Source organism: Dasypus novemcinctus, chromosome 14 (assembly GCF_030445035.2).
Source record: "Dasypus novemcinctus isolate mDasNov1 chromosome 14, mDasNov1.1.hap2, whole genome shotgun sequence".
Lineage (NCBI taxonomy): Eukaryota > Metazoa > Chordata > Mammalia > Cingulata > Dasypodidae > Dasypus > Dasypus novemcinctus.
In genome coordinates this window covers 9,356,679-9,384,118 of record NC_080686.1, presented here as the reverse complement: position 1 = coordinate 9,384,118, position 27,440 = coordinate 9,356,679, and the positions used below count along the sequence as shown (strand labels likewise).

At 37.4% G+C, this 27,440-nt stretch overlaps 1 protein-coding gene across 7 annotated transcripts in view; it reads right to left on the bottom strand.

Annotated features, from left to right (window-relative positions):
* Window positions 1-27,440, bottom strand: part of SPIDR (scaffold protein involved in DNA repair) — a 579,802-nt gene that overhangs the window by 330,227 nt on the left and 222,135 nt on the right. For all 7 annotated transcript variants that reach the window (XR_011645614.1, XR_009180381.2, XM_058275512.2 and 4 more), the window contains 2 exons: window positions 17,236-17,489; window positions 3,961-4,055 (listed from right to left, as the gene is read on the bottom strand). Coding sequence is in view for 5 of the 7 variants with exons in the window: in XM_058275512.2 (XP_058131495.1) it covers window positions 3,961-4,055; window positions 17,236-17,489 (349 nt within the window). In the remaining 2 variants the exon portion in view is untranslated. The remainder of the gene's footprint in view (window positions 1-3,960; window positions 4,056-17,235; window positions 17,490-27,440) is intronic.

The window sequence follows — 27,440 nt, the reverse complement described above, 5'->3', positions numbered from 1 at the left end:
GGCAACATAGATGAACCTGGAGGACATTATGCTGAGTGAAGCAAGTCAGACACAAAAGGACAAATACTAAGTGATTATGCTACTATGAACTAAATATATATGATGCATTATATTATTCCATTTATATAAAATGCTAATATAAATCAATTTATAAAGATGAAATTTGATTAGTGGTTATGGATGGCTAGGGAAGGAATGCTAAGGAGTTTGGAGGTTTTCTTTTTGGAGTATTAAAATTGTTCTAAAATTTTTTGAGTGCTGAATGCACAACATTGTGATTATACTAAAAGCCATTGATTAAACACTTCAGATAGATCATATAGTATGTGAGCATATCTCAATGAAACTGCTCAATAAATAAATAAATATTTTTGCAAGAAGAGCCAAAAATAGCAGCTATGTACAGCAGGTAAAACAGAGATTGAGAGGTGAAGACTTTTCTTGTTTGTTTTTTATTTATTTTTATTGAAATAATGAAAATAATAATGATTGAAGTGATGAATGTACAACTATGTGATTATACCAAATACCACTGATCATACACTGTGGATGAATTATATGCTTAAGTAATATGTAACAATAAAATTGATTTGTTTAAAAAAATACAATAGAGGTATATAACAGCAAATTTGAAGAGGCAGAAAAAAGGTTCAGTGAACTAAAGTAAAGCTTCTGGTAGTGAACTTGTAATAGAACAGATGAAGAAAAGAATGGAGAAAATTGAACAAAGTATCAGGGAACTAAATGACAGCAAATAAATTCGAATAGACCTCCTAAGAGAAACATACTATGCAGAATGTTAAATGTCAATGATAGAGAATCATGAGAGAAAAGGAATTCATCAGATAAAAGGGATATGACCAATAAGAGCCTCATCAGAAACCATGGAGGCAAGAAAGCAGTGGTATGATATATGTAAGATAATGAAAAGCTTTTATATTTAAATACTGCCAGTCAAGTATCTTCTATCCAGCAAGACTGTCTTCAGAAATGAGGGCGAGTTTAGAATATTCACAGATAAACAAACTAAGAGAGTTTGTAATCAAAAGACTGACTTTGCAGGAAATATCAAAGGGAGTGTTAAAAAAAAAAAAAAGAGAAGTGAAGAGATCTAAAAATGAAGATTATATCATTAAAAGTAATTAGAAATGTAAAAAGAGTGGCGAAAACAAGTTATGACAGTACAGAGCATGGGACTATATAACACAGTGAACCATGTAGTAGAAGATGGACTGTGGTTAACAGTACAAATATTACAGTATTCTCTCATGAACTATAACAAGTGTACAATACTAATACATAGTGTTAACAGTAGGGGTGTATGGTATATACCAAGTATATGCTGATTGTATAGTGTACGCTGTAGTATATGCTGATTGTAGTGGTGGCAGTCTGGTGATGTTCTTTTGTAATATGTAACAAATGTTCCACAACAACGCAAGGTGTCAGAGGATTATGCATGATTGTTTTGTAAGCTTACAACTTCTCTAATTAAAAAAAAAATGTGGGGGAAGATTTCATAGCAAAAATGGATAAATAGAAAAAGAATGTTGGAAATCAAAGTGTCAATATGGGTCATTAAAAAGTGGCAGAACATTAAAAGTTCATAATCTGGGTATCTGGGTAGGGGATATATTGGAGTACGTTGAATAGCTTTTGCATTATTTTTTTAACTGTCCTGTAAGTTTGAAATTATTTCAAAATAGAAAATTTAAAAAGAAAGGTGAAAGCACAAGAGAGAGGAGCAAATTTGATAATTTAAGTAGCAAGGCCATATTTTCTATTTCAAGCTGAACAAAAGAAGTTTATAATACATATAACCCCAAAGTAAATTCAAAATGAGAAGTGACACAAAGATTAAACAGAAACTATATGTAATTCATTTTTAATTTTTTTTCTTACTTTTTTGGTAACTCTATAGGTAAAAGGGGATGGATTATGGGAGAAAGTTATCACTGCATTTCAAGGTCATCCATATTCGAAAAGTTTAAGCATACACAGGCAGAGATTTTTAAGTAGGACACAATGAAATATCATTAACAGATTAAAACAGGAGACAGCATGCTTTTAAAATTACAAATGATTCTTCCTCATATTTATTAATTAAGTCTGAAACTATCACTAAATAGATGGCTATGAGGACAGTGGTTGCCAATTGCATTCCAACATGTTCACAGTGATTAGCTCAATGACGGACATGTATCTCTGTCAGCTCAGTGAAACTCATTCCAGCGATTTCTGGTAAAATGTTGGAAAAGAAAGCATTCTTAAAGCTAGCAGTGACCACATGAAGAAGGCCTGCCAACATTTTCAAATGGAGCAAGGAGCATGAAGTCTTCTCCCTGAGTCTTGTCTCTCAATTATGCATTATCTTCAATGCTTTTTGTGCTTAAGCCAGTTCGTTATTAGGACTATACTGAAAAATAAACTAGGTAACATTTATGTATGCCTGGCTTTTTTTCTTTTTAACACTACCCACTTTATTATTATTTTTTGAAACATTTATTTTTTATTTATTCCCCTCTGTTGTCTGCTCACTGTGTCCATTTGCTGTGTGTTCTTCTGTGTCCACTTGCATTCCTGTCAGCGACACCAGGAATCTATACCTCCTTTTGTTGCATCATTTGCTGTGTCAGCTCTCCATGCATGCAGTACCATTCCTGGGCAGGCTGTGCTTTTTTCGCACAAGACAGCTCTCCTTGTGGGGTGCACTCCTTGCGTGTGGGGCTCCCCTACGTGGGGGAAACCCCTGCGTGGCAGGGCACTCCTTGTGCACATCAGCACTACACGTGGACCAGCTCACCACACGGGTCAGGAGGCCCTGGGTTTGAACCCTGGACCTCCCATATGGTATGCAGACACTCTATCAGTTGAGCCAAATCTACTTCCTATGCCTGGCTTTTTGATTCATCAAATGAGTTGTAAAGATGATTATCTAACATAATCACTGGTATGAAAAAAATGCCAAGAAAAGAAGTAATGAGTATAGAAATAGACTGATCCATTGAATTCTATAAAAGGAAAAGTATTATTGGTCATATGTATCCCTGACATAAATATGCGTACATCATGGTAAAATATTCACTGGAATACAGAAATTTTACGGAAGAAATTCGCAAAAAAAATAACTGAAAAGATTTGAAAAGTTATAAATGAGATAAGAATTGAAGACTCCCAAAGGAATGAGTAATAGTTGGGAACATGTGTCCTACATAGTAGACATATTACTAGCGGGGAAATCAACTTTAAGAACATTGTTTCTCAAACTTTAGAAAGTATAAAAATCATTTGAGAGCCTAATACAATGCATATTTCAAGCATCCACTGAGAGAGACTATTAATAGTAGCTTTGAAATAGGTGACCATGCTCTCCCACCTTTCCCCCTTTCCAGTTGATTCTTACATGTATAATCCTTGGACAATAATTTGAGAAAACTGCTACAAGTTTTCTACAAGTTTGCTACAAGGAGAGACCACACAAGAAAAAACCATAAGAAAAAAGCAATGTTTCAAAGGAGAAAGGGTTTCTCTAGAAGTATTGGAATACCCTTACCATCAAACAATTTGGTAAGAAACGAGTTTGTTTGCAAAACTTTTGTTTCAGTTGTGTGTGTGTGCATGCGCGCACAACGTAGTAGGTAACAAATTTATTTCTTACTATGGGGTTCCTGTCACAAGTCTGAAAGTCACTGGCTTAGATTTAGAAAGCAAAAGCTCTAACAAAGAGCTCTATAAGTCAGATCTTCAACAATAAGTCTTCCATGAACTATGAGGTGTGTGTAGAGATCATTAGATCTCACGAGAATGGACTCAACTTTTGTAACAATTTCTGAGACCTATGTTACAACTGGAAAAAAAAAAAGAAAATTTTCATGATCAATTTCAAATGCTTTAATATAAAAATACTTCTGCCTTGCATATTCTTTGCCCACAGTCTTAAATATTTTCTGCAAACCTTACCTGACTTTTGGTAAGAAACACATCGATGTCTCCAAAAAGTAATAGCAGATCTCTCTCGATTCTGTAGTCCATTTAGCCTTTCTGCCAGCCCACCTCTGTTTAATCAAATAAAATGTAGTTAAAAGACAAGCTTCAGAATAGTTGGAACATTTATATTTTATACACTCAATGAGACAAATACATAAAACATGCAGAATTATAACTTACTAGACACTACATTTTCTTCATAGAAGCCTAATACTCCTAGGTCAGTAGTCTCCTTACTCTGAGATCAGTTTAACTTTCTAGCCTTTCTTAGTTCACTTATTCAGCAAACATTACTGATTACCTTCTACCTGATGTATACTGGTACCTAGCACTTTGCTAGGTGCTAAAGACACAAAGATGGCTGTACTGCATGCACCCCTCACAGTCTGATAGGCAGACAAAGAGCAAACAAACTATAAAGTAGTTCAGAGTTGTAGTGAAGAAATAAAACTTGCTAGACTGTTGAGAGGTAAAATAGTCAAATAAGAGCATTTGGGCACAGACCCATTAAATGGGCTACAGAGAGAAAAGAGTATCATAAATACACTCCAAAGACACTATTAAAAAAAAAAAGACTTGGTTATTTATGGCAGAAAGACAATTCCTAACAATGAACATACAGGTACTTCACAAAAGTCCTTTATTTCTCAATCAATATATTATACATATATAGCATCAGCAACTTATGTTCAGAGAAATCAGCAGCTCCTAACACATCTCAAATTTCAAGAAAAATTAAGCTTAGCTGTTAAAATCATTATGGCTGTATACTATATAACTTACCCTTGTATTCTCTCTTAAGATTATATATGAGTTCATTCATCATTTTTACTTCATATCCTATTTATTCCTAATAATATTCTTCTGAGATACAAAAGACAGGTATCAACACCCAGGCTTACAGATAATAAAACCAGAGCTTCATAGAGAGGTTAATTAACTTCTCCAGTACTACATAATTAGCCAGATGAAGAATTAGGAATTGAAACCAGATAGGGCTTAGCATGGTGCCTTACATTTAATCAACCTTCAACAAATGTTATTGGTGTTATTGTTTTTGTTATGATTTTTACCTGCACCCTAATATCCTCATGATCAGAAATATACAAAAGACTTCTCTTTAGGGAAGCGGACTTGGCTCAACAGATAGAGCGTCCACCTACCACACGGGAGGTCCACAGTTCAAACCCCAGGCCTCCTTGACCCATGTGGAGCTGGCCCACATGCAGTGCTGATACACACAAGGAGTGCCATGACATGTAGGGGTGTCCCCCACGTAGGGGAGTCTCACATGCAAGGAGAGCCCTGTAAGGAAAGCCACCCAACGCAAAAGAAAGTTCAGCCTGCCCAGGAATGGTGCCACACACACGGAGAGCTGATGCAGCAAGATGACGCAACAAAAAGAGAGACAGATTCCCAGTGCCACTGACAAGAATAGAAGTGGACACAGAAGAACACACTGCAAATGGACACAGAGAGCAGACAGCTGGGGCTGGGGGCAGGGAAGGAGAAAAAAATAAATATAAATAAAAATAAAATCTTAAAAAAAAAGACTTCTCTTTAAGTATATTTTTACTTAATGGATATGAAAGCCCTTCTTCATAGTATTCTCTTTTTACTGACTACATATTTATAAAAATAATGGCTAATATTTACACAGGTATTGTTTTAAGTACATCCCATGAAGTAACTCATTGATCCTTCTCCGAAACAGCACTATGAGAAAGATGCTATTGTCATCCTGGTTTTACAGGTAATAAACTAAGACACCAAGGCTCTAAATATTGTCAAGGTGAGCCATCTCCTTGGTGCATAGCTGGACACATACACAGGCAAGCTAGCCGCAGAATCCAGTCTTGGCCTTGATGATACAACTGCTGCTGCTTGAAGAGTACTATTTAAAATGGCATTCATTGGATAATAAAATACAAGAAAAGGTCAAACCATGTTATTCCTTGCACAATTATCTAGATGAATCTTAGTCAAATGCTGGTTTTTCAATGCTGTAACTTTACAGAGGAAAAAAAGATTACAACATAGAATTTGATAGCAGCATCTGGTTAGGGTCAAGCCCCAGAACCCTATAAGTGAACTTTAGGAATTATAAGATGAAAGGTCAAAAAAGCAAGAGTAAAAATGAGAGCTCTCTAAGCTGGCAGAAGAGTTCTATACACATCAGTATCCGGAGCCCTCAGTTATAATCCACATGTTAAGGTCTGTTTTGGGCATTAGAAGCAGCACTGGATGCCTCATGGATTACCTGCCTTCTCTCTGTTCTGAATCCGCCCATGTTCCTACAAGGAATTCTAGCCAGATGTATTTGAAATTAGGAACGGAGAGACTATGTTCTTCAGTCAATAATCCTATTGCTAGTAAAAACCTATCTTACATTAAAAAAAATTAAAAAGTTGTTCAGGAAGGCCCTGCTATATACAGCCAAATTAACTCTTTTCAGTATAGTCAGTCCCAGTCATAAAACCCAAAACACCAATGGAATAAAAAATTGATGAATTCACTGAGCAACTTAAGAAATCATAATTACCCAATATGAAAAAGAAAGAAATTGATAACCTATCTGAAAAGACTACTGGCTCACAGCCAACCTCACCACCTTACACTTGTCACCATTCTTGCCAATTTCAATGCCCACAATACTTTCACCTCCAGGTTCTTTGAACTCCTTTCTTCCAAGATTGTGTCATCTACCCTATCTCAGCCACTCACCTCCACAGTCATTCTCTAAATCTTTAAATTATACCTCCATTAACTAAACTTTGAGCACCCCACTCTCCGGTGACCATCTCCTATCTTTCCAAATCATTGATTGCCTCTAGTATTATAGCTTGACTCCAAAATCGCTTGACCAGCTCTCTCAAAACTATCATCTATTGATCCTACCACATCACACTATACAATCCTTCATGTTCTCATTTCTCATCTTACACAATTTAGATTTCATGGTCCATTATTATAATCACTCGTTTGCCATTTCTATCAACTTCGTTCAATGTACTCACTCCTTTGGCAAAACCCAACCCTCTGATTACTCTGTATCTGCAGCACCATGGTTGAATGTAACCAGAGGAAAACACAACCCTACTGAGTGGACAGCCTCACATTAAATTTATGACCACAAACCTTAAGTACCTTATACTGCCAACCAATTCGATTTTATTTGCCCAGTCCTATCACTCATTTTCACTGTAGCTGTTTATTATACATTCTTCAAACATCCAAAGCCTCCCTCACCCTCACTGTCAGCTGGTAAACGTACTTCCCAATTTCACTGAAAAAAAAACACAAAAAACAGAAATGATCAGAAAAGAATGCCCACGAACTCACACTAACACATCCACCTACCACCTGCATCTGCACATAATCTGTCTTCCCATCTGTTACATGAATGGATTGTCCATGCTCCTAACTGAGGCTAAGCCCTCCCTCCTTCCACCAAGTCAAAATTAGAACTCCATCCATTTTAATTCTCTGCCTCAGCTACTCAATTCTTCCCATGAGCTTTCAAACATGCTACAATTTCTCTCTGCTTAAAATAAAAAACCCTCATATCCCACCCATTCCCTTCTAACACCCCATCTTTCTGTTCCCTGAAAAATAAAACGCTTCTAAGAAGAGTTTTATATATTTTCTATTTTCAGTTTCTCTCCTTCCATTCACTCTTTGAGCCCAGAGAAATCTGCCTTTGCCCAACCACTCCACTAAAAATGCCCCTCTGCATATCACCCTGACCTCTACAGTGTAAAATCCAGCAGTTGCCTTCCTGTCTTTGTTTCATTTCTCCCGGTACCTACAGCACAGCTGATGTCCGTCAATCCTTAAGAATGTGATTCTTCACTTGGCTCTCAGGCACCACACTCTCCCAGCTTTTCTCCTCCACTTCCCCAGTGGCCTCACACTCCTCACCCCAACCTCCAAACAAACTGCACCAAGGGATTAGGCTTTAGAAAGATTCTCCTCTCTATGTGCACCTAACCCCTATGGATGCATCCAGCTTGTGTTTTGAAGACATAATTTTCTGTAACTGAATGGCATTGACAAGAATATTCTCAACCATTTCAGCTTCCTTTCTCCTTCTCCTGAGAGACTGAAAACCACCATCATTTCCTTGTGCTTCTGCAACTTCTTCACTCTGGACATAAGGTCTTAGGTCTTATTTTAAGGAAAGAAATATGGTAAACAGTCATGAACTGAATCAACTCGCTATTCCCATCCCACTTAGATGTCATTACATCTTTATACACCTCTCTCTACTCTTAAGCTCCAGACAAGTCTCTCTTCTTGGATCTGCCTACCTCCATCCCCAGTCCCACTTTTCTTTTCTGGGACACTGAAAGAGCAGTTATGCCAGACCTCTCTTTCTCCACTGGGTCCTCCCCATGATTCTCTTTCTCTATATGTCTTTCTATTCTTGAAAACATTAGAGGCCCTGAATTCCCTTCAAGCAACTGGTACCACTGCCTTCTCTCTTTCTTCCTATCTTCCAGACCAAGCTTCTCAAAAGAGTGAGTTACAGGGCTGCCTATCATTTCTTGTGTCTCATGCCCTCCTCAAGCCATAACAACTTGCTTCCGTCCCTGCTCTTCCACTAAAATTACTTTAGTGAAGTTTTATTAAATACCAAATGCATTGGTTCTTCTCAGTCCTCGTTTGACTTCACCTCTCTAGATATATTGATACAATAAACAGATATTTTTAAAAAATATGGAATAAAAATGATACTTAACACAGTAGGAAAACCTCATGACACACTTGCTTGCCCTTTCCCCACCCATTCCCATGCTTAGGGCAGAGCTGGCCCTTGTTCCTAATATAGATCTCTGGCCTCAGTTTCAAAAGGAGCAGGGTAACCTGTGGCCACTGTGGGTGCATGCCTGTCTGTGTCAATCTTTCTGGTGGCGGCATGAAGGACTGTATTAGGAAACATGTTGCTGGCTTGCTATCACAAAGCTTGATGTGTGCAGGGAGGTAGCTCACAGGGCAGCTAGAGTACTGCTAGAGAACAGTCAAGTTATGCCTTCTGGATGCAAAGGAGTCCCAGTTGTGGAAAATACAGTGTAGCACCCAGAACTGAAAGGAAACCTGTTTAGTAGGGGGAAAGAGACATGCATATCTGTGTAAATATGGTCACATGCATAAGCCCAGGACAATACACATACACAGAAAATTCCAGAGGGACCCTATACTTTCACATGAGGCTGTTTCAGATGTATTGTCAGATGAGCACTTGCACAGGTTAATCTACAAAGACTAAGAAAGGTGGGTTTTTTTGTTGTTTGTTTTTGTTAGCTCGTGTCATTCAAGGAAATCTGTTGTAACAAGGTTAAGGAGCAGATACCTCCCTGACTAAATTTGAGATAACACATTAAAATATTAAAATGTCCAGTATGAAACAAAAGATTACTAGGCATACAAAGAAACAAAAACAACTGTCCATGCAAAGGAGGAAAAAAAAAGCATTATAAAGTATAAGCCATCAATGAGAAAGAACAGATTTTGGACATAGCAGACAAAAACTTTTTTTAAAAAGTCTTATATATGCCTAAAGACCTAAAGGAAAACACAAAGAACTGAAGGAAATCAGGAAAATGACAGATGATCACAAAGAATATTTCAATAAAAAGAAAGAAATTTATCAAAAAAGAAAGAAAAAAATAGGTGGGAGCAGAAAGGTAAGGGAAGCTTAAAGTGAACTGCTGTAAGACAGGAGGGTCCTAGAACTGAAAAATGTAAGGAAAATGAAGTACTGAGTGAGGGAGAGAATTTAAAGAAATCATAGGAGGTGGGGAGAAAACCGCACGAAAAGAAACAGAACAGATTAAGATTCCCAGAGAACGAATCTTCCTGTAAGTAAAACAGTTGCACAAAAAGTGCAATCTTGGGAAACGGACTTTGGCCCAATGGTTAGGGCGTCCGTCTACCATATGGGAGGTCCGCGGTTCAAACCCCGGGCCTCCTTGACTCGTGTGGAGCTGGCCATGCGCAGTGCTGATGCGCGCAAGGAGTGCCGTGCCACGCAACGGCGTCGCCCGCGTAGGGGAGCCCCACGTGCAAGGAGTGCACCCGTAAGGAGAGCCGCCCAGCACGAAAGAAAGGGCAGCCTGCCAAGGAATGGTGCCGCCCACACTTCCCATGCCGCTGACAACAACAGAAGCAGACAAAGAAACAAGACGCAGCAAATAGACACAGAGAACAGACAACCGGGGGAGGGGGGGGAATTAAATAAATAAGTAAATCTTAAAAAAAAAAAAAAAAGAAATGAATATTAATGGTAAAGGTAACTACAAGAGTAAATGCAAAACCCAATAGTACTGTATCTGCAATATACAACACTTTAATTCCTGTAAGAATCAGACACAATTGAACAAGAAAAAGCATATTACCTGTAAATGGACATGCAAAATATAAAAAGGTAATTTGGAACAAAAATAACAAAGAGGGGAAAAAGGGACATGGGAGCAGAGAATATGTATGTTAATGAAGCTAAATGAGTAGCTTACTGATGTAGGCTGTGTAATACAAATTCAGGGGAACTACATGGAAAGTATTTTAAAAGTATACAGAAACAAAAATGAAAAAGGAATCAATCAGATCCATCACAAAGATCAACCATACAAAAAAAAGGAGGTTGCAATAAAGGAAAAGAGAGGTGAAAAAAGATATGACATCTAAAAAGCAAAGGTCAAAATGGGTGAAGTACTGCCTTTATAGTAGTAACACTGAATGTTAATGGATTAAACTCCACAATCAAGACACACATATTGGCTGAATGGATAAAAATAGTATGACCCAAATATTCATTTTTTCCAAAAAGACTTACCTTAGACTGAAAGAGACAAATAGGTTGAAAGTGAGAATATGGAAAAAGATATTTCATGCAAATAGTACCCAAAAAAGAGCCAGGATACTGTGATGGTTTGAAGCTGTATGGACCCCAGAAAATCATATTTTTAAAACTAATCCATTCCTGTTGGTGTAAGCCTATTGTACGTAGGACCTTGTGATTAGGTTACATCAGTTTAAGTATGGCCAGGGTGGATCTTAATCCTCTCACTGGAGTCCTGTATAAACAGGATGAATATGGAGAGAGGAAACAGAAAGCCACAGAAGCAGGAAGTTGAAAGGAAGGAAACCTGGAAGAAAAAGGAGAGACAAGTAGGCACTGCCGTGTGCCTTGCCATGTGACAGAGGAGTCCAGGATCACTGGCAGCCAATCTTCAGGAGAAAGGATCACCTGGTGGTGCCTTGATTTGGACAGTTTTCTCCGTCTTGGAAGTGTAAACTTGTTAACTAACAAATTCCCATTGTAACATTCAACCTATTTCTGGTATACTGCTTTCAGTAGTTTAGCACACTAAAACAGGTAGCTATATTAATATTGGACAAAATAGACTCTGGGTCAAAAGCTGTTATAAGAAATAAAGAAGAACACTATATATTAATAATAGGGGAATCCACCAAGAAGAAATAATCACAAATATTTATGCACCCACCCATGGTGCCCCAAATACATGAGTCAAACACTGGCAAAACTGAAGGAAGAAATAGGTACCTCTATAATAGCTGGAGATCTCCACAAACTACTTTCATCAACAGACAGAACATCTAGACAAAGATCAATAAAGAAACAGAATTTGAATAGTATGATAAATGAATAGACCTAGCAGACTTATATAGAAAACTGCACCCTAAAACAGCAGGACATACATTTTGTTCAAGTGCACATGGGATCATTCTCCAGGACAAACCACACATTGGGTCACAAAACAAGTCTCAACAATTTTATACAGATTGTAATTACACAAAGCATCTTCATTGACCATAATGGAATGAAGCTGGAAATCAATAACAGGCAAAGAACTGGAAAATCCACAAATATATGGGAGTTAAATAATACACTCTGAAACAAACAGTGAGTCAAAGAAGAATTGCAAGGCAAATCAGCAAATATCTTGACATGAATGAAAATGAGAACACAACATATCAAAACACGTGGGATACAGTGAAGGGAGTGCTGAGAGAGAATTTTATAGCCCTTAATATTTACAATAAAAAAGACAAAAGAGCTATATATACATAAAAAAGACCTAACTGCACACCTGAATGAACTAGAAAAAGAACAGCATACTAAACCCAAAGCAAGCAGAAGGAAAGAAATAACAAAGATTAGAGCAGGAATAAATGCAATTGAGAATAAGAAAAACAACAGAGAGCATCTACAAAATCAAAAGTTGGTTCTTTGAAAAGACCGATAAAACTGAAAAGCCTTTAACTAGAGTGGCAAAGAAAAGAAGAGAGAAGATACAAATATATAAAACCAGAAATTAGAAGGGAGGTACTATTACTGACCCCACAGAAATAAATAGGATCATAAGAGGATAATATGAACAAACTGTATGCCATTAAATTTGACAACTTAAATGAAACTGACAAATTCCTGGAAACACACAATCTACACTGACTCTAGAAGAAATAAAAGACCTCCACAGACAAATTACAATGAAAGAGATTGAATCAGTCATCAAAAACCTCCCAACAAAGAAATGCCCAGGACCAGATGGCTTAATGGGTGAATTTTACCAAATATTCAAAGAAGAATTAGCACCAATCCTATCTCTCTTAACATCTTCCCCAAAAAACTGAAGAAATTGGAACACTTGCTAATTCATTCTATAAGGCCAGGATCATCCTAACACCAAAGCTAAATAAAGATATCAATAGAAAAGAAAATTACAGATCAGTATCCCTTATAAATATGATGTAAAAATTCTCAAGAAAACATTAGCAAACCCAACCTACCACCACATTAAAAAAGATTATACACTATAACCAAGTGTTATTTCTCCCACAAATGCATGGGTTGTTCAGCATAAAAAGAACAACCAGTGCAATACACCTCATTATTAGAATGAAGAAAAAAATGACATGATCACCTCAATTGATGGTAAAAGTTATTTGACAAAATCCAGCATCTTTTCTGGTAAAAACACCAAGAAAATAAGGGATTAAAGGGGATATTCTCAACTTGATAAAGAGTATAAATGAAAAACCCACAGCTAACCTCATACTTTACAGTAAAAGTCTAAGATCAAGAACAAGACAAGGATACCCATTTTCACCACTGCTATTCAACATGTACTAGAAGTTATATCTAGAGTAATTAGGCAAGAAAAAGGAATAAAAGGCATACAAGTTGGAAAGGAGTAAAGACATCCATATTCTTAATGACATGAGCCTGTATATATAGAAAATTCTGAAGAATCTATAAGAAAGATAGTAGATCTAATAAATGAATTCAACAAAATGTGGGGTACAAGATCAATACATAAAAATCTGTGGTGTTTCTGTACACTAGCAATGAAGAGTCCGAAGAGGAAATCAAGAAAACAATTCTATTTACAATAGCAACTCAGCAAATAAAATATCTGGGAATAAGTTTAAACAAGGATTTAAAGGAATGTATTCAGGAAAATACCAGCCATAACTGAAAGAAATTAAAGGAGATCTAAATAAATGGAAGGCTATCCCATATTCATAGACTGGAAGACTTAACATCATTAAGATGTCAATACTATCCAAAGCAATTCATAGATTTAACAAAATCACAATAAAAATTCCAATATCCTTCACAGAAATGTAAACCTTAATCATCAAATTCATATGGCAGGGAAGTAGATTTGGCCCAATGGATAGGGCGTCCACCTACCACATGGAAGGTCCCAGGTGCAAACACAAGGCCGCCTGACCTGTGTGATGAGCTGGCCCACGCACAGCTCTGATGTGCCCAAGGAGTGCCCTGCCATGTAGGGGTGTCCCCCGCATAGGGGAGCCCCATGTACAAGGAGTGTACCCTGTAAGGAGAGTCGCCCAGTGCGAAAAAAGTGCAGCCTGCCCAGGAGTGGTGCCACACACATGGAGAGCTGATGCAGCAAGATGACGCAACAAAAGGAAACACAGATTCCAGGTGCCGCTGACAAGAATACAAGTGGATACAGAAGATCACACAGCAAATGGACACTGTGAAAGAAAGCAGACAACTGCTGAGGGAGAAGGGAAGATGGATGGATGGATGGATGGATGGATGGATGGATGGATGGATGGATGGATGATGGATGGATGGATGGATGGATGGATGGATGGATGGATGGATGGGTCGATGGATGAATGAACGAATGAATGAATGAATGAAAATTTATATGGCAGGACAAAGGGCTCCAAATAGCTAAAACCATCTTGAAAAAGAAGAACAAAGTTGGAAGACTCCCAATTCCTGATTTCAAAATTTATTATAAAACTATATTAATCAAAACATAGTGGCACTGTCACAAAGACAGGCATATAGACCAATGGAATATAATTGAAAGTTCAGATACAAACCCATCTATCTATGGCCAAGTGATTTTTGACAAGGATGACAAGTCCACTAAAGGGAGAAATATAGTCTCTTCAACAAATGCTCCTAAGAAAACTAAATAGTCACATGAAAAATAATGAAAGTGGACCCCTAACAGACATGATATATAAAAATTAACTCAAAATGGATCAAACACCTACATTTAAGAAATAAACCTACAAACTCTTTGAAGAAAACATAGAAAAATATTTTCAGCACTTTATATCAGGAAATGGATCCTTATATTTTACACCAAAGGAAGAATATCAAAAGAAAATAAATAAATTGTACTTGGTCAAAGTTTTAAAACTTCGTCAAAGGACATTATCTAGAAAGTAAAAAGACGACCAACAGAATGGGAGAAAATATTTGGAAACCATATATCCACTAAAGATTTACTATCCAATATTTTTAATAATAACAAAAAGACAATCCAATTAAACAACGGTCAATAGACTTGAATACATTTTTCCAAAGAAATTCATCAGTGTCCAAAAAAAATGTTCAACATCATTAGCCATTAGGGAAATGCAAATCAAAACCACAATGAGATACCACCTCACCACTAGAATGCCTTTTTTTTCCCTTCTTTTTTTTAAATGAAAAGAAATGCTGGTGAGGTTCAGAAAAGAAGAACCCTCATACACTGTTGGTAGCAATGTAACATGGTGTAGCCATGTGGAAAAGTAAAAAAGTTAAATGCAATATTGTCCTATGACCCAGCAATGCTACTTCTAGGTAAATACCCAAAAGAACCAAAAGGAAAGCAGAAACCCTAACAGAAGCACTACTCACAACAGCCAAAAAGTTAAAGTATCTTTTAACATTGAATGGATAAACATAATGTGATCTTCAATACAATGGAAATATACTCATCTGTAAAATGGAATAAAGTCCTAATACATCCTGCAGTATGGACGAACCCTGAAGACATTATATTCAGTGAAATAAGCCAGACACGACAGGACAGATATATGATTCCATTTTTATATGAAATAACTAGAAAATGCAAAATCACTGGGACAGAAAATAAGAATACAGGTTACCAGTGGGGAAAATGAGTAATTGAAGAATAAAGGGTGCAGGGTTTCTGTTTGGGGTGATGGGAAAGTTTTGGTAGTAGATGGTGGTGATGGTAGCACAACATTGAGGATGTGATTAATGCCACTGAATTGTAAGCTTGTGAGTGGTTATGATGGGAAAATTTGTTGTATCCATGTTACAACAGTTAAAAAAGAAGATGTTAAAGGGACAATGATAATTAAATGCAATACATGACCCTGTACTGGAGCTAATATGGAGGATAAAATGTCTAAAAGGACACTATTTGGAAATTTTCTTAAAAACTGTAGTGTGGACAGTATACTCTATATCAAAGTTAAATTTCTTAGACTTTGATAACTGCACTTAAGGTAGTTATATAAGTGAGGGTCCTTGTTCTCTGGAAATGCAAATCCAAGTATTAAGTGTTAAGGAGAAACATGCATACAACCTACTTTCAAATGTTCAGAAGATAGATAGAGATGACAGAGATGGGAAGCAATGTGGATCAAGTGATAGAGCTTCCACCTACCATATGGGAGGACCTGGGTTTGATCCCTGGGGCTTCCTGGTGAAAAAAAAAAAGAAGAAAAAGCGTGCCCATGCGGCAAGCCAGTGCCCGCACCAGTGCCCGTGCAAGTGCGCAGTGAGTGAGCCGGTGCCCACGTGAGTGCCCGTGTGGTAAGCCAGTGTCATGTGCACGTGAGTCATGCAGCGAGATGATGATGACAAGGGGAGAATCAAGGTGAAGTGCAGCAGAAACCAGGAACTGAGGTGGCCCAATTGACAGGGAACCTTTCTTCCCATCAGAGGTCTCCAGGATCATATCCCGTTAATACTGGAGGAGAGAAATGAAAAGAGAAGACAACACAGACAGCAAAAACAGAAGAGCGGGAGGAGGGGAAGGGGGAGAAATCAATCAATCAATCAACCAATTCTTTAAAAAAAAAAGATGACAGAGATAGAGAGAGAGAGAGAATGCTGGAACATTCTAATTGGTAGAATGTAGGAACATGCTAACTGGTAAATCCGGATATTTGAGAGTTCTATTTTTTCTGTTTTATTTTTGTAACTTTCTGTAAATCTGAAATTAGTTCAAAATTTAAAACTAAAAAAACAAAATAAAAACAAAGAGATTTGTATTAAACAGAGATGGTACACTTTTGCCCTATATAACAAATTCCAGGCTCCTTCATTTGTCCTATTTCACCATTCATCACTGTCTCCTGACTGCTTCACCATTTGCTTCTTCAAACATGACAGTGTAGTAACCAGGACACTCCAGTGGCTCTCCACATGCACAACAATCTGTTTCTTGCCATGAATTTTTGTTCTTCATCCTATTTGTAAGTGTTGCCCTAGCCTATGTCTGTCAGCATACTCATAAGAGTAAGCTGACATTGTCTGTATTTATTTCTATTTCCCTCTTTAAACTATAAGTTACTTGAGCACAGGAACTATAACTTATTTGTCTCTCTACTGTCTGACACAACAGCACCAAAGACACTAATGCTCAATAAAATTTAATAAATTTAACAAGAAATACCCATAAGGATAGCTGTCTTATAAGCATGTAAAGACTATAAAAGTGAATGTTCAACTTGAATGAACAATTCATCAATCATTCCCAGAAGTTAGGACTTTGTTAATTGCTTATCGGAATTATAGTTTTATTCCGCCAATTTCCTTCCCAAGTAAACAAGTATATATTTCAGAACTAACATTTTAGATATTTCTGGTTTTTTTAAATAAAGAGAAAAAACTGAAAATAAATAGTATTTAAAATCGCATCATTTAACCTTATAAGCTTCTTCTTCTTTGATGAATTTTCTGGAGTCCTGGGAAACTTGTTTGTCTGTTTGTGGGGTGTATACAAAATGGTCTCTGCAGAGTTCATCTGTGGACCTAACAGTCTCTCCATAACCTGTCCTGTATTTGATCCAAAATCCACAACATATTTGTGAGGGGACTCTGAATCAATGAACAAAATATTCTCCAAGTCATCTTCTTTTTCGCTTTCTGATGAATACTCCAGAATTTCAGTAGAACTTGTCTGAAAAAATTAAGAGAAATGTAAATTAATTTGGAGATTTCATTCAAGTCCATATTTACATATCTCTTTTATTCTACTCCCTATGATTTTATTCCATGAAGCAATGTTGCAAAATACGTATAACTTAAACTTATATTTTGACACATTATCTAAAAGTTTTCAAACTTTGCACCAGAAGACAGGAAGAGGTTAAATCCATTTTAAGCTAGATATTATTTCACAGAACCCACCAAAATCAGTACAGATATTTGAATCTTCCTTCAGTGAACTCAAAGACATGGGCCACCCACAACATCAGTCTCCAAAACTGAACTAAAAGCACTAACCTGAAAAGCTAATGATACTCATTGGAATCTAACACTTATCAGGAAAAGGGATTACTGATTTTGAAATTTAATGTGTTGTTACATAATATTCACTATTTGTTATAAACCAAATACAAAGAAAATTGCCTCTTCAGGTATAAACCATTTTTACAGTTTATAAAAGTTATCACCCAGAGTAAAGATGTAAACTTGGCTTTTCCAGCATAATTCCAATAAAATATTTTTCCAGACACAAGTTTTAACCTGCTAATATCAACATGAACTATTTAAGAATATGAGTCATTGTCTCTTTTCCTTAGTATTTCTTAAAATGTTTCTTTTTTCTCAAACACAAAGTACCAAAATAAGAATTTTTTGAAAACTGGATTATAAAACAGGAATTCATATCACATGGTCAGTCCTGGAGAGAAGAATCAAAACCTTCTTCTCTGACGTTTTCTGTGTTTGCTAAAACTTTTCAGTGTGAGAAACTATGATATATAGCAAAATAAAACGGTTATTTTATTTTACCCTAACTTGGTTTTACAGGTGATTCTCGTGTTGCTCTAGTGTCAACAACAATTTATCATGAAATGTTCTAATTTTCCAGTGTATTAGCAGCCCCACCTAGTTTAGTACATACACTAAATAGTAAATTTACTAAAAGTACATTGTAAATTGAATTGAATGAGTCTTATGTACCCAGTCAATTAATTCATAATATTTGCCTGCTGGCCCTTCATGAGGGCCCTTAGTCTACTTGATGGATCAACATGTACTATGTCCCTGGTACTGAAGCAGGCACATACTGATAAGGATGGTAAAAAGGATATCAAATACACAAGGTGATGTATTTTGTGGGTATGCATGTGCTTGGGGGAGGGTAGCACTAGAGTATTCATTATTTGCTAATCTCTGTAAGGGGAAAAGTTTAACATGTTTGGTCTTTTCTGAGGATTATCCAGTTAAATCCTTTTTGTTCATCCCTTTTTTTTGTCTTTATTTTTTTTAAGGTTACATTAAAAAAATATGAGGTCCCCATATACCCCCCACTCCCCTCACCCTACTCCTCCCATAATAACCTCCTCCATCATCATGGGACCTTCACTGTGCTTGGTGAATACATCTCTGAGCACTGCTGCGCCACATGGTCAATGGTCCACATTTATTCACCCTTAAGAAAGGACACTGCCTGTCCCCACACATCCTAAAAAACCCAGCCTGGGTAGTCATCTCCTATTTAAAACAGGAAATTGTCAATGAAAAAAAATTTCAAAGCAAAAAATTAATTTCATTATGCTTTTCACAATTGTAGTTCTGCAACTAAATCACTGCAGGAACTGGTAACCCATTAATGAGCACTAGGAGCACATTTGGTTTCCATAAGATAACTTCTGAATAAAGAACCAGATTGGTTTAGATTGAAAATGAAGTTCCGCAACACTGAAAACCTTTATAACAAAATCAGAGAACCACAAATTTAAATGATTTCATCTTTGTTATGAGATGTGTTTTCATCTAGTACCGTAAAGTTTTATACTTCACCCCAGGACAGGGTTTCTTAAAGTTGGCAACAATGAAATTTAGAGTAGTGTTGTGCACAGCAGCATGCTTAACAGCATCACCAGCCTCTACCCACTAGATGACAGTAGCATTCCCTGCCAGTTGTGGCAACCAAATTGTCTCCAGAAATTTCCAAATGTCCCTGGGGGGGCAAAGGGTGCCAGTTGAGAACCACTACCCTGGAAAAATGTCAACAAATAACCCACTACATGCATCCTGTATGTAAACCTATGCTGGGGACTAGACAAACCTCGTCAAGGAATTCAACAGTCTAATTGCCACTGGTGGGGTGAAGGATCAGTCAGACCTAGGTAAACAGCAAACGAGCATGGTAGAAACACTGCAGAAGTGATACTGCACAGGCTCTAAGAGGGACATAGGAGAAACAACAAAGTGGGACCCTGGCCTAAGGGCAAGGGAGGAAAAGAGGTGAAGTGTTAAGAAAGGTTGCTTTCCAGGATCTGCCACGTAAAGCTGAATGGATAAGTGTGAGTAAATTAGGTAAAATGAGAAGGAAGTACAATTCAGGAAGAAGGAGCAGGTGTGCCAAGAACATGAGGCCAATAAGAATAGAGAATGCACAAGAAGTGACAAGAGATAAGGCAATAGAAGGTACAAGAGGCCATAGATATACAACAGCAGCAAGACGTTTGGCTTTATTCTGAGGCAGGGTGGAAAATTGACAATTTTAAAAAGAGGCCAACAAAATCACACATTAATATGGTATGATTACCTAAACAACATTCTGCACTTTCTCTCGCCCTGGGCGGCTCTCCTTATGGGGCGCACTCCTTTCACATGGGGCTCCCCTACGTGAGGGGGGGCACTCCTACATGGCAGGGCACTCCTTGTGCGCATCAGCACTGCGCATGGGCCAGCTCCACACGGGTCAAGGAGGCCCGGGGTTTGAACCACAGACCTCCCATGGGGTAGGCGGATGCCCTATCCATTGGGCCAAGTCCACTTCCCCTAAATTGATATTAATAACAGAGAGTAACTTCACAGCAGGGAAACCTCTCACAGGCCACTTCAATCTTCATATTAAAGTGGTGGTAAAGGAAGATATTCTTGATTCCACTGTGAATCATATATTTTCATAAAATAATGGAGAAAATAGTTTTTCCTGTACTGCTAAAGTAAAGTATCTGTTAATTAACATCATCATAGTAAAGGTGTAGAAGTAAAAAGCAAAGTACTAAAAAGGGAAAGTCATTTGGTATGTTACACATTGCATCGGAAGTGTTTTGAAAGTGTATAAAGAATAAAAGAGATAGGCTTCAGTGTTGTCAAACTCTCTTGTGCATTCAAGCCAGCCCCAAATACCCTGCATGGTGCCTCACCATTTGAGTTATTGGCTAGGTTGGTTACTGATCCCTAAAACAATAAAAGTATCTACTATATACACGCTCCTGAAGTGGATGGAGAGTACACTGCAGTTTCAGACTCCTGGAGCAGCTGGCAATGGCTCAATATGGCCAGATTTACAAGGGACATTGCCTCCAGATTGGCTCTGTTTCATAGTGCCAAAGGGTGCTATGCACAAGGCCAGTGAAACACGGGAGCCTTACCTTCCTAGTCTCTCTCTAGGATCAAGTACACTGCAGCATGCTGGCTGTGTGAAGGACATACCAAATGGAGCAGCAATTACCAGAGTAATTGAGTAGAACTTAAACAAGCACAACTGGCATTATAGCCTGCTCCCATGGAGAGACAAAAATGTATGGTATTATAAACCTGGAGCTTAGATCTATTAACTGCAACTCAAAGACAAACTTATGCATTGATTAGTACATCAATTAGTATTAAGTACTGTCCCTATATCTCTTCTATTTTAGCCATATGCAGAAGGATACTGACCATGTTAAAAGTTATGGTAAATTTAATTCATTTTCTAAGTAGTAAATGAACATGCCTGTAAGATAAAGGAGAGGCTCTCTTAAGTAATGTCTTTATTTTGCTTGCCATATGCTTGTCTTTTTGTTGCCTATACCATCTTTGTGAGTTTATGTCTAGGGCAGTGTCTCTCTTCCTACCTCTCCTAGCTGTCCTAATCATAAACACTGCTATGGGAACTGGGGTTGGCAATTTATACCCAAACCCAACAGGTCTACCACAATCTCTTCCTAGAGTTTACCAACAGCAAGAAAGAACTCAAGGAAGAATGCGATTTCCCGTAAACTTTGGGAGGATGCAGCCTCTGAAGGCACCTGGCTTTTCTCACTCTCGTGGTCTGGGATGCTCTGCCTGGCCCCCTTTTTGGGCCTGCTTATCACCATCCTTTTTATCCTTTTAAATGGGACCACATATCTTCAAAATTCTAATTAAGTTTATTTCTTACAGAATCAATGCCTTACTAGTCATGCAGTGATTTCATCTAGTTCCAATGAGGGTGCCAGATCCATCTTCCTTAAACCACAATAGAATAGCCAGAGGGTTTTACATCTTGTCAGACAGGGCCTACTTCCCTAACCAGCAGGAAGTAGCTACAGAAGAATGATCATCGCCCTTCAGCACTCCCTTAAGAACAAGGGTGTAAACCTTCTGAGGAGGGAGTTGAGGCAGGCTAGTATAGGGAAAGGGAAGATTTGGGTCACAGCTCAAGACCCAGCAGACAACATGGCTGATAGACAACATGGCTGGCAGACACATGGCCCTGAGACCCTATCCGGAAACCTCCTGAGGGAGCCCACTGGACCCTGGAATTTGGAATGAGATGCCCATTCAGGGTCCAGGGAATGCCCTGGCTATCCTCAAAAGGCCTCCCCATTGGCCCCAAGAAATGACAGGGAAAGTAACCAATCAGAACAGCAAACAGACCTTAAAAAGCCCTGACCTAGGGTCCCATGCACATGACTCACCCTGCAGTATGCCTGCAGTCCATGTCTCAGCATGGACCATGTACTTCTCTCGTTTTCTTGTTTCTTAATAAACTCTTTACTCCCTTGCCTACACTATGGCATGTCCTTAAATTCTTTTATATGACATAAGCCAAGAACCTAGAAGCCCAGAAGCTAGAGCCATCCAGTACAAAATGAGTTTCCTCCATGAAGAAGTTAATAGCAGTATTACTCAGCTTTAACAGCAGCCAGACCATACTAAGGAATTCATTGTCATCAGTCTATAATAATCAATTTTAGGTACTTTTGGTTTATGTAGTCACTTTTTAAACTGAAAATTAATATTAAAAAATGCTGAATGCTTACTACCCACAAGCTATCTTAGCTGCTATAGTTAATACAAACACATTTTCAAATCTACCTTTGCTCTTACACCGCTTAGAATCAATTCTAAAAAATGAAAAGAAAAAAAAAAACTAAGCAAAAATTATGAAACAATTTATGGATAATTTTAACTGCATTGTGCAGACAGCAGATATAAGAATGCAGAAGAAAGAACACTTGGGGGTGAAATAGCCTGGAAAATCTTTACTGCATCTGACTGTGATATTATCTCACATGTGGCTCTTTACCAGAAGGCGGCCTTAGGCAATACACTTAACTTCTCTATGCCTTTGCTACCTGACCTTTAAAACGGAGATACAATGATACCTAACATTAAGCATTTAATACATGTATGCTATTTTTAGCCTCTATAGTAGTGTACGCATGCATTTTGTTTTTAAATTTTATTTTGATTTTAAAATTTTATATTGGTTTTCTGGCAAAGTTTTTTTTCTTTATTTCTACAGAGATCTCTATATAAAAGACAATAAAGAATACAACAAATATTGTCTTCAACAAAAGATCAAAAACACAAATAATGCCTTAACTGATAGGGCAAATAATGTATTCTTCATGCAGTCATTTCTAAGAGGCCCACAAAGGCATAACAAACACTTTCAGGAAAACAGGAAAGATATTGTAACTTCAGTCTACTGTAATTTTTTTTTTTTTTAAGGAGGGACCAGGATTGAACCTGCGACTTCCTACATGGGAAGCAGGCACTCAACCAGAGAACTACACCACTTCCCGACCCTATTATAACTTGAGAACTCCCCCCAAACTCCTAATCCCCTGATAGATTTTCCCTACATGGGCGCAGAGAGGTGACAAACTCACCAGGCAGCCATTTGTTTTGTGCTGAGCCTATAAGCAATGTATCTTCCTTCTGAAAGGATGGTGTGTGGACAAGTGCATAAGAATGTGTGCTGGGGGTGGGGATGGAGAGTAAAAGAAGTCTGTCATGGTCACATGCTCAAGTTGATATTTTACCCCTACATTGCAGAATCAGATTAAGAATGAAGGGACATGAGTAATGGTACCAGAAAGATTTGCTCTTGAATCTTAGTTCTGCTATTTAATTCTTTTATGACTCTGGACAAATTAATTTACCCTCTTATTCCTCAGTTTAATCATCCAAAAATGGAAAAATTCTTCTAGGAATGTTTCAAGAATTAGAGATAGTGAATACTTACTATGAAATATTTCAAGCACATGGAAAGGTATAAAATGATAGATATGTATGCATCACCTACTGTCAAATCTAGGTTTGTTTCAGGTTTTTAAAAATGATGTAGCTGAAATTCCCTGCATTCCTCTTTCCATTCCTGTTCCCTTCCTTTCAGATGTAACTCTCTCAAGAATTTGGCATTTCATTAACATTTTGGGTTTATCCATTTTATCACATACTTGTATAAATGGATAATATTATTTTGGAAGCTTTTAAGCTCTGTATGAAATAGTGACCTCTAAACATGGCCTTCAATGACCTGTTCTTTAAATCAATATTATGCTTTTGATATTTATCCATGTTGATAGATGCAGGTCTAGAGCTCTACTGTCCAATGCAAGAAACCTATGCAATTTTAATTCTCTAATAGCTACATTAATAAAATAAAAAGAAACAGATGAAGTTAATTGTAATAATATGTTTTATTTAACCAAATATATCCAATATGTTATTTTACCATGTAAACAACATAAAATTATTAATGAAAGTCAATGTGCATTTTATACTCAGAGCACATCCCAATTGGGACTAGACCCATTTGGCTAGTGACTACTGTACTGGACCGGACAACTCTAGATCATCAATTTTAACTGGTACCTAGTACTCCCCAGTCTGAGTATACCATTTTTTATTTATCCATTTCACCACAGATTAACATTTAGGATTTAACAATTTTTTTTAAGTCATTAAAACAATGCTGCAACAAATAATTCTTTACTTGATTCCTGTCTATATGTTTGCAAGCTTCTCTGTGGTATACACCATACCAACCTAAAGGGTTGCTGGACTGTCCGTTTTCTACTTTACTGGCAATTATCAAAGCCACTGTACTGATATGAATTTACAATTAGCAGTGTTAAAAGCTATGCCATGTCCTCAAGCATCACCTAGAGAGGTCTTAGACTTTTTGATTTTTACCTATCTGTTAAGTGTGCAATGGTATTTCACTCTTTTTTAAATGTGCATTCCACTGATTATTCAAGAAGCTGAGCATTTCTACACTGGTTGACAGGTTCTTTGGTGAACTGTTTTGTTCATATCCTGATTTCATTTTTCTAATGATAGAGACCATGAATTTTTTAATCACCTGGATGTGTATGTTACAGGGAGAAAAAGTAGTTTAAAATTTGCTATTACAATTTGAAAGTAACAGAGGAAAAAACCAGCACTCAAAATTGATGTCCTTGATAGCACCATAAAAAAATGTTTTCAACCAAAGGATTTTTAACCGTCATTATTCCAGGTAGGTTGCCTATCATGTGACTGTGACCCAAGGTACTTAGGCAAAATTGTATTACTTCAAAATTTTTATTCTTTACCAAATCATCTTTAGTAAAACATTGATAACTTGGCATAAATGATAGATTTCAAGTACCAAAATTAAGATTTGAAATGTTTTTCTTTTGAAACACTTGTATTTTCCAATATTTTCTTCTGCTACCTTTGGAAATCTAACCAACTAGAGCCCTCTTAAAACTTTTATATAAGATTACTTCCTTCAGGTATACAGCCCAGTTATATAAATATCACGAAGAGTTAATAAGTAACTTTTCTAGCAGAAAATTATTGTACTGGTCAAATTCACAGAACCAAGGAGTGATCATATATTATCATAATTTGCTTATGTTTAAAATATAATAAAATCACTAGTATGGTTCTTTTCTCTTTTCCCCTAATCTAATGGACTTCTGAACTAGGAGGAGTCTTCTGAACTAGCTGTGCATGGAGGGAAGAGCTTTCAACCTCCCAGCAGCCACAGGAGGCCTCCCACATTTTAGTAGCCATGTGTCTACCAGAAGACTTCTTCTAGGGCTCAGAGCTGACTGGCCTTAGGTAAACAGCTGACCAAAGCTGAGTCAATCAAATTCGTTTTCTCAATATTTGGAATTGAGAGACACGGAGATCAAGAAGTAGAAGCTAAGACCCATTAATGACAAATACCTGTATGAAAGGCCCCTGAGCTCCTATTGGTGAGGTTCCAAGAGCTGCCCTGTGGCCCAGCTTTCATCAGCTTTTCCTTACATTCCTCAGGATACACTACCATGACTGCAATATGTTTTATCCTCCTCTTAAGCAGCTAGATTTGGTTTGTTACTTACAGTCAGGAACTTAACTATAACAACTGCCATCTATCTTCAAATAGGAAAAAATATTTCCTGAAACAAATATTTGTTCACTACACACTATGTGTAAGGTGCTATGTAATACAGAAAATTTAATGAAATACAGTTCCATAAAAAGCTTGAAATCAAATAAATAAAGGAGATACTGTAAGCATGGGCCACACGAACTGTTCCAAGTGAATAAAGAATGGTACTCTTATTCTGGCTGATATAAAACCAGCAAAATCTTGGAAGAAGTCAAACCTACTTTGGACCTAAAAGTACTGGAAAATTCCTACCAGATGAAGATGAGAAAAGAGGGAAGAAAATGTACAAGGCAGGAAAGTACAAGATATTCTAGATATACAGAATAGATATACAGACAAATCAAAGCTTCATTTTCATACTGGAGAGCAACAGACAATAATACCAACAACATAATCCTGCAGAATGGGTGGGGAACAAGCTGTGGATGTGGAGGATCTTGAACGCCAAGTTTAAGAGTTTTCCTGAAAAAAAGCAGTAAGCTTTTGAAGATTTAAGAGTAGGCAAGCAGGATGTACTTAATGGTACATTAGGGACATTGTTCTAGGCTGCACATATGATGGATCTGAAGATGGAACAGTGTAACAGTGTTAAGGGAGGGAAGATTCATAGAACACTTCTACAAATATCCAGTCCAGACTTGTCCTCCACATTTCAGACTTGTACATCTTCATTCAAATACTTCAACTCACATATTCACATATTCACAGACATCTCAATTCAACATGTTCGAAACTAAAGTCTGAGAATTCTCCTCATACTAGTTATTTGCCCAGTATTTCCGGCATCAGTAAGGAACACCATCTACCCAGGTGTTCAAGGCAGCATCCTGCAAATCATCCTCAATTCCTTCCAATCCATCAGCAAGTTCTACCTCTAAAACAAATTCAAATGTGTCCACTTCTCCCCATCCCCACCAAGACCACCAATGGTAAAATTACAACAGGGTGAGTTCTTGCACCTCACCCTTGATCCATCCTCCACATCATAATCAGAATAACCTTTATATTGTAAGTCAGACAATACACTTTCCTCCTCAAAATCCTTTATATGACTTCCCAGGACACTTAGGCTATTATTCAAACTCTTTGTGGGGCTCCTGGTTCCCTCTAAAGCCTTATCTCTTTATCATCCACTGTCGACTCACTCAATACTCTCCAGCCATCCGTCTTCTTTTTAGTTTTTCACATTATGTTTTCCTACCTTGTGGAATTCACATCTCTCCCCAAATTAGAACGTACTTCCTCACCTACATCCTAATTCATCATCCAAACCCTTTTTATGTTTCAAGGTTTCAGCTTATCTGTCCCTTCTTTAAATGAGTTTGCTGCAAGTATCCTTCAGAAATGAGTGAGTACTTTGATCAGAATGACAGTCACAAACATCTTTCTCTCCTATTTCCTCCTTATTTTCTGGAATATGGATGCTTCCATTCACTAAAGACAAAGAACAATAACAGTAACAGCATTATGAAGCTTTCACATTAA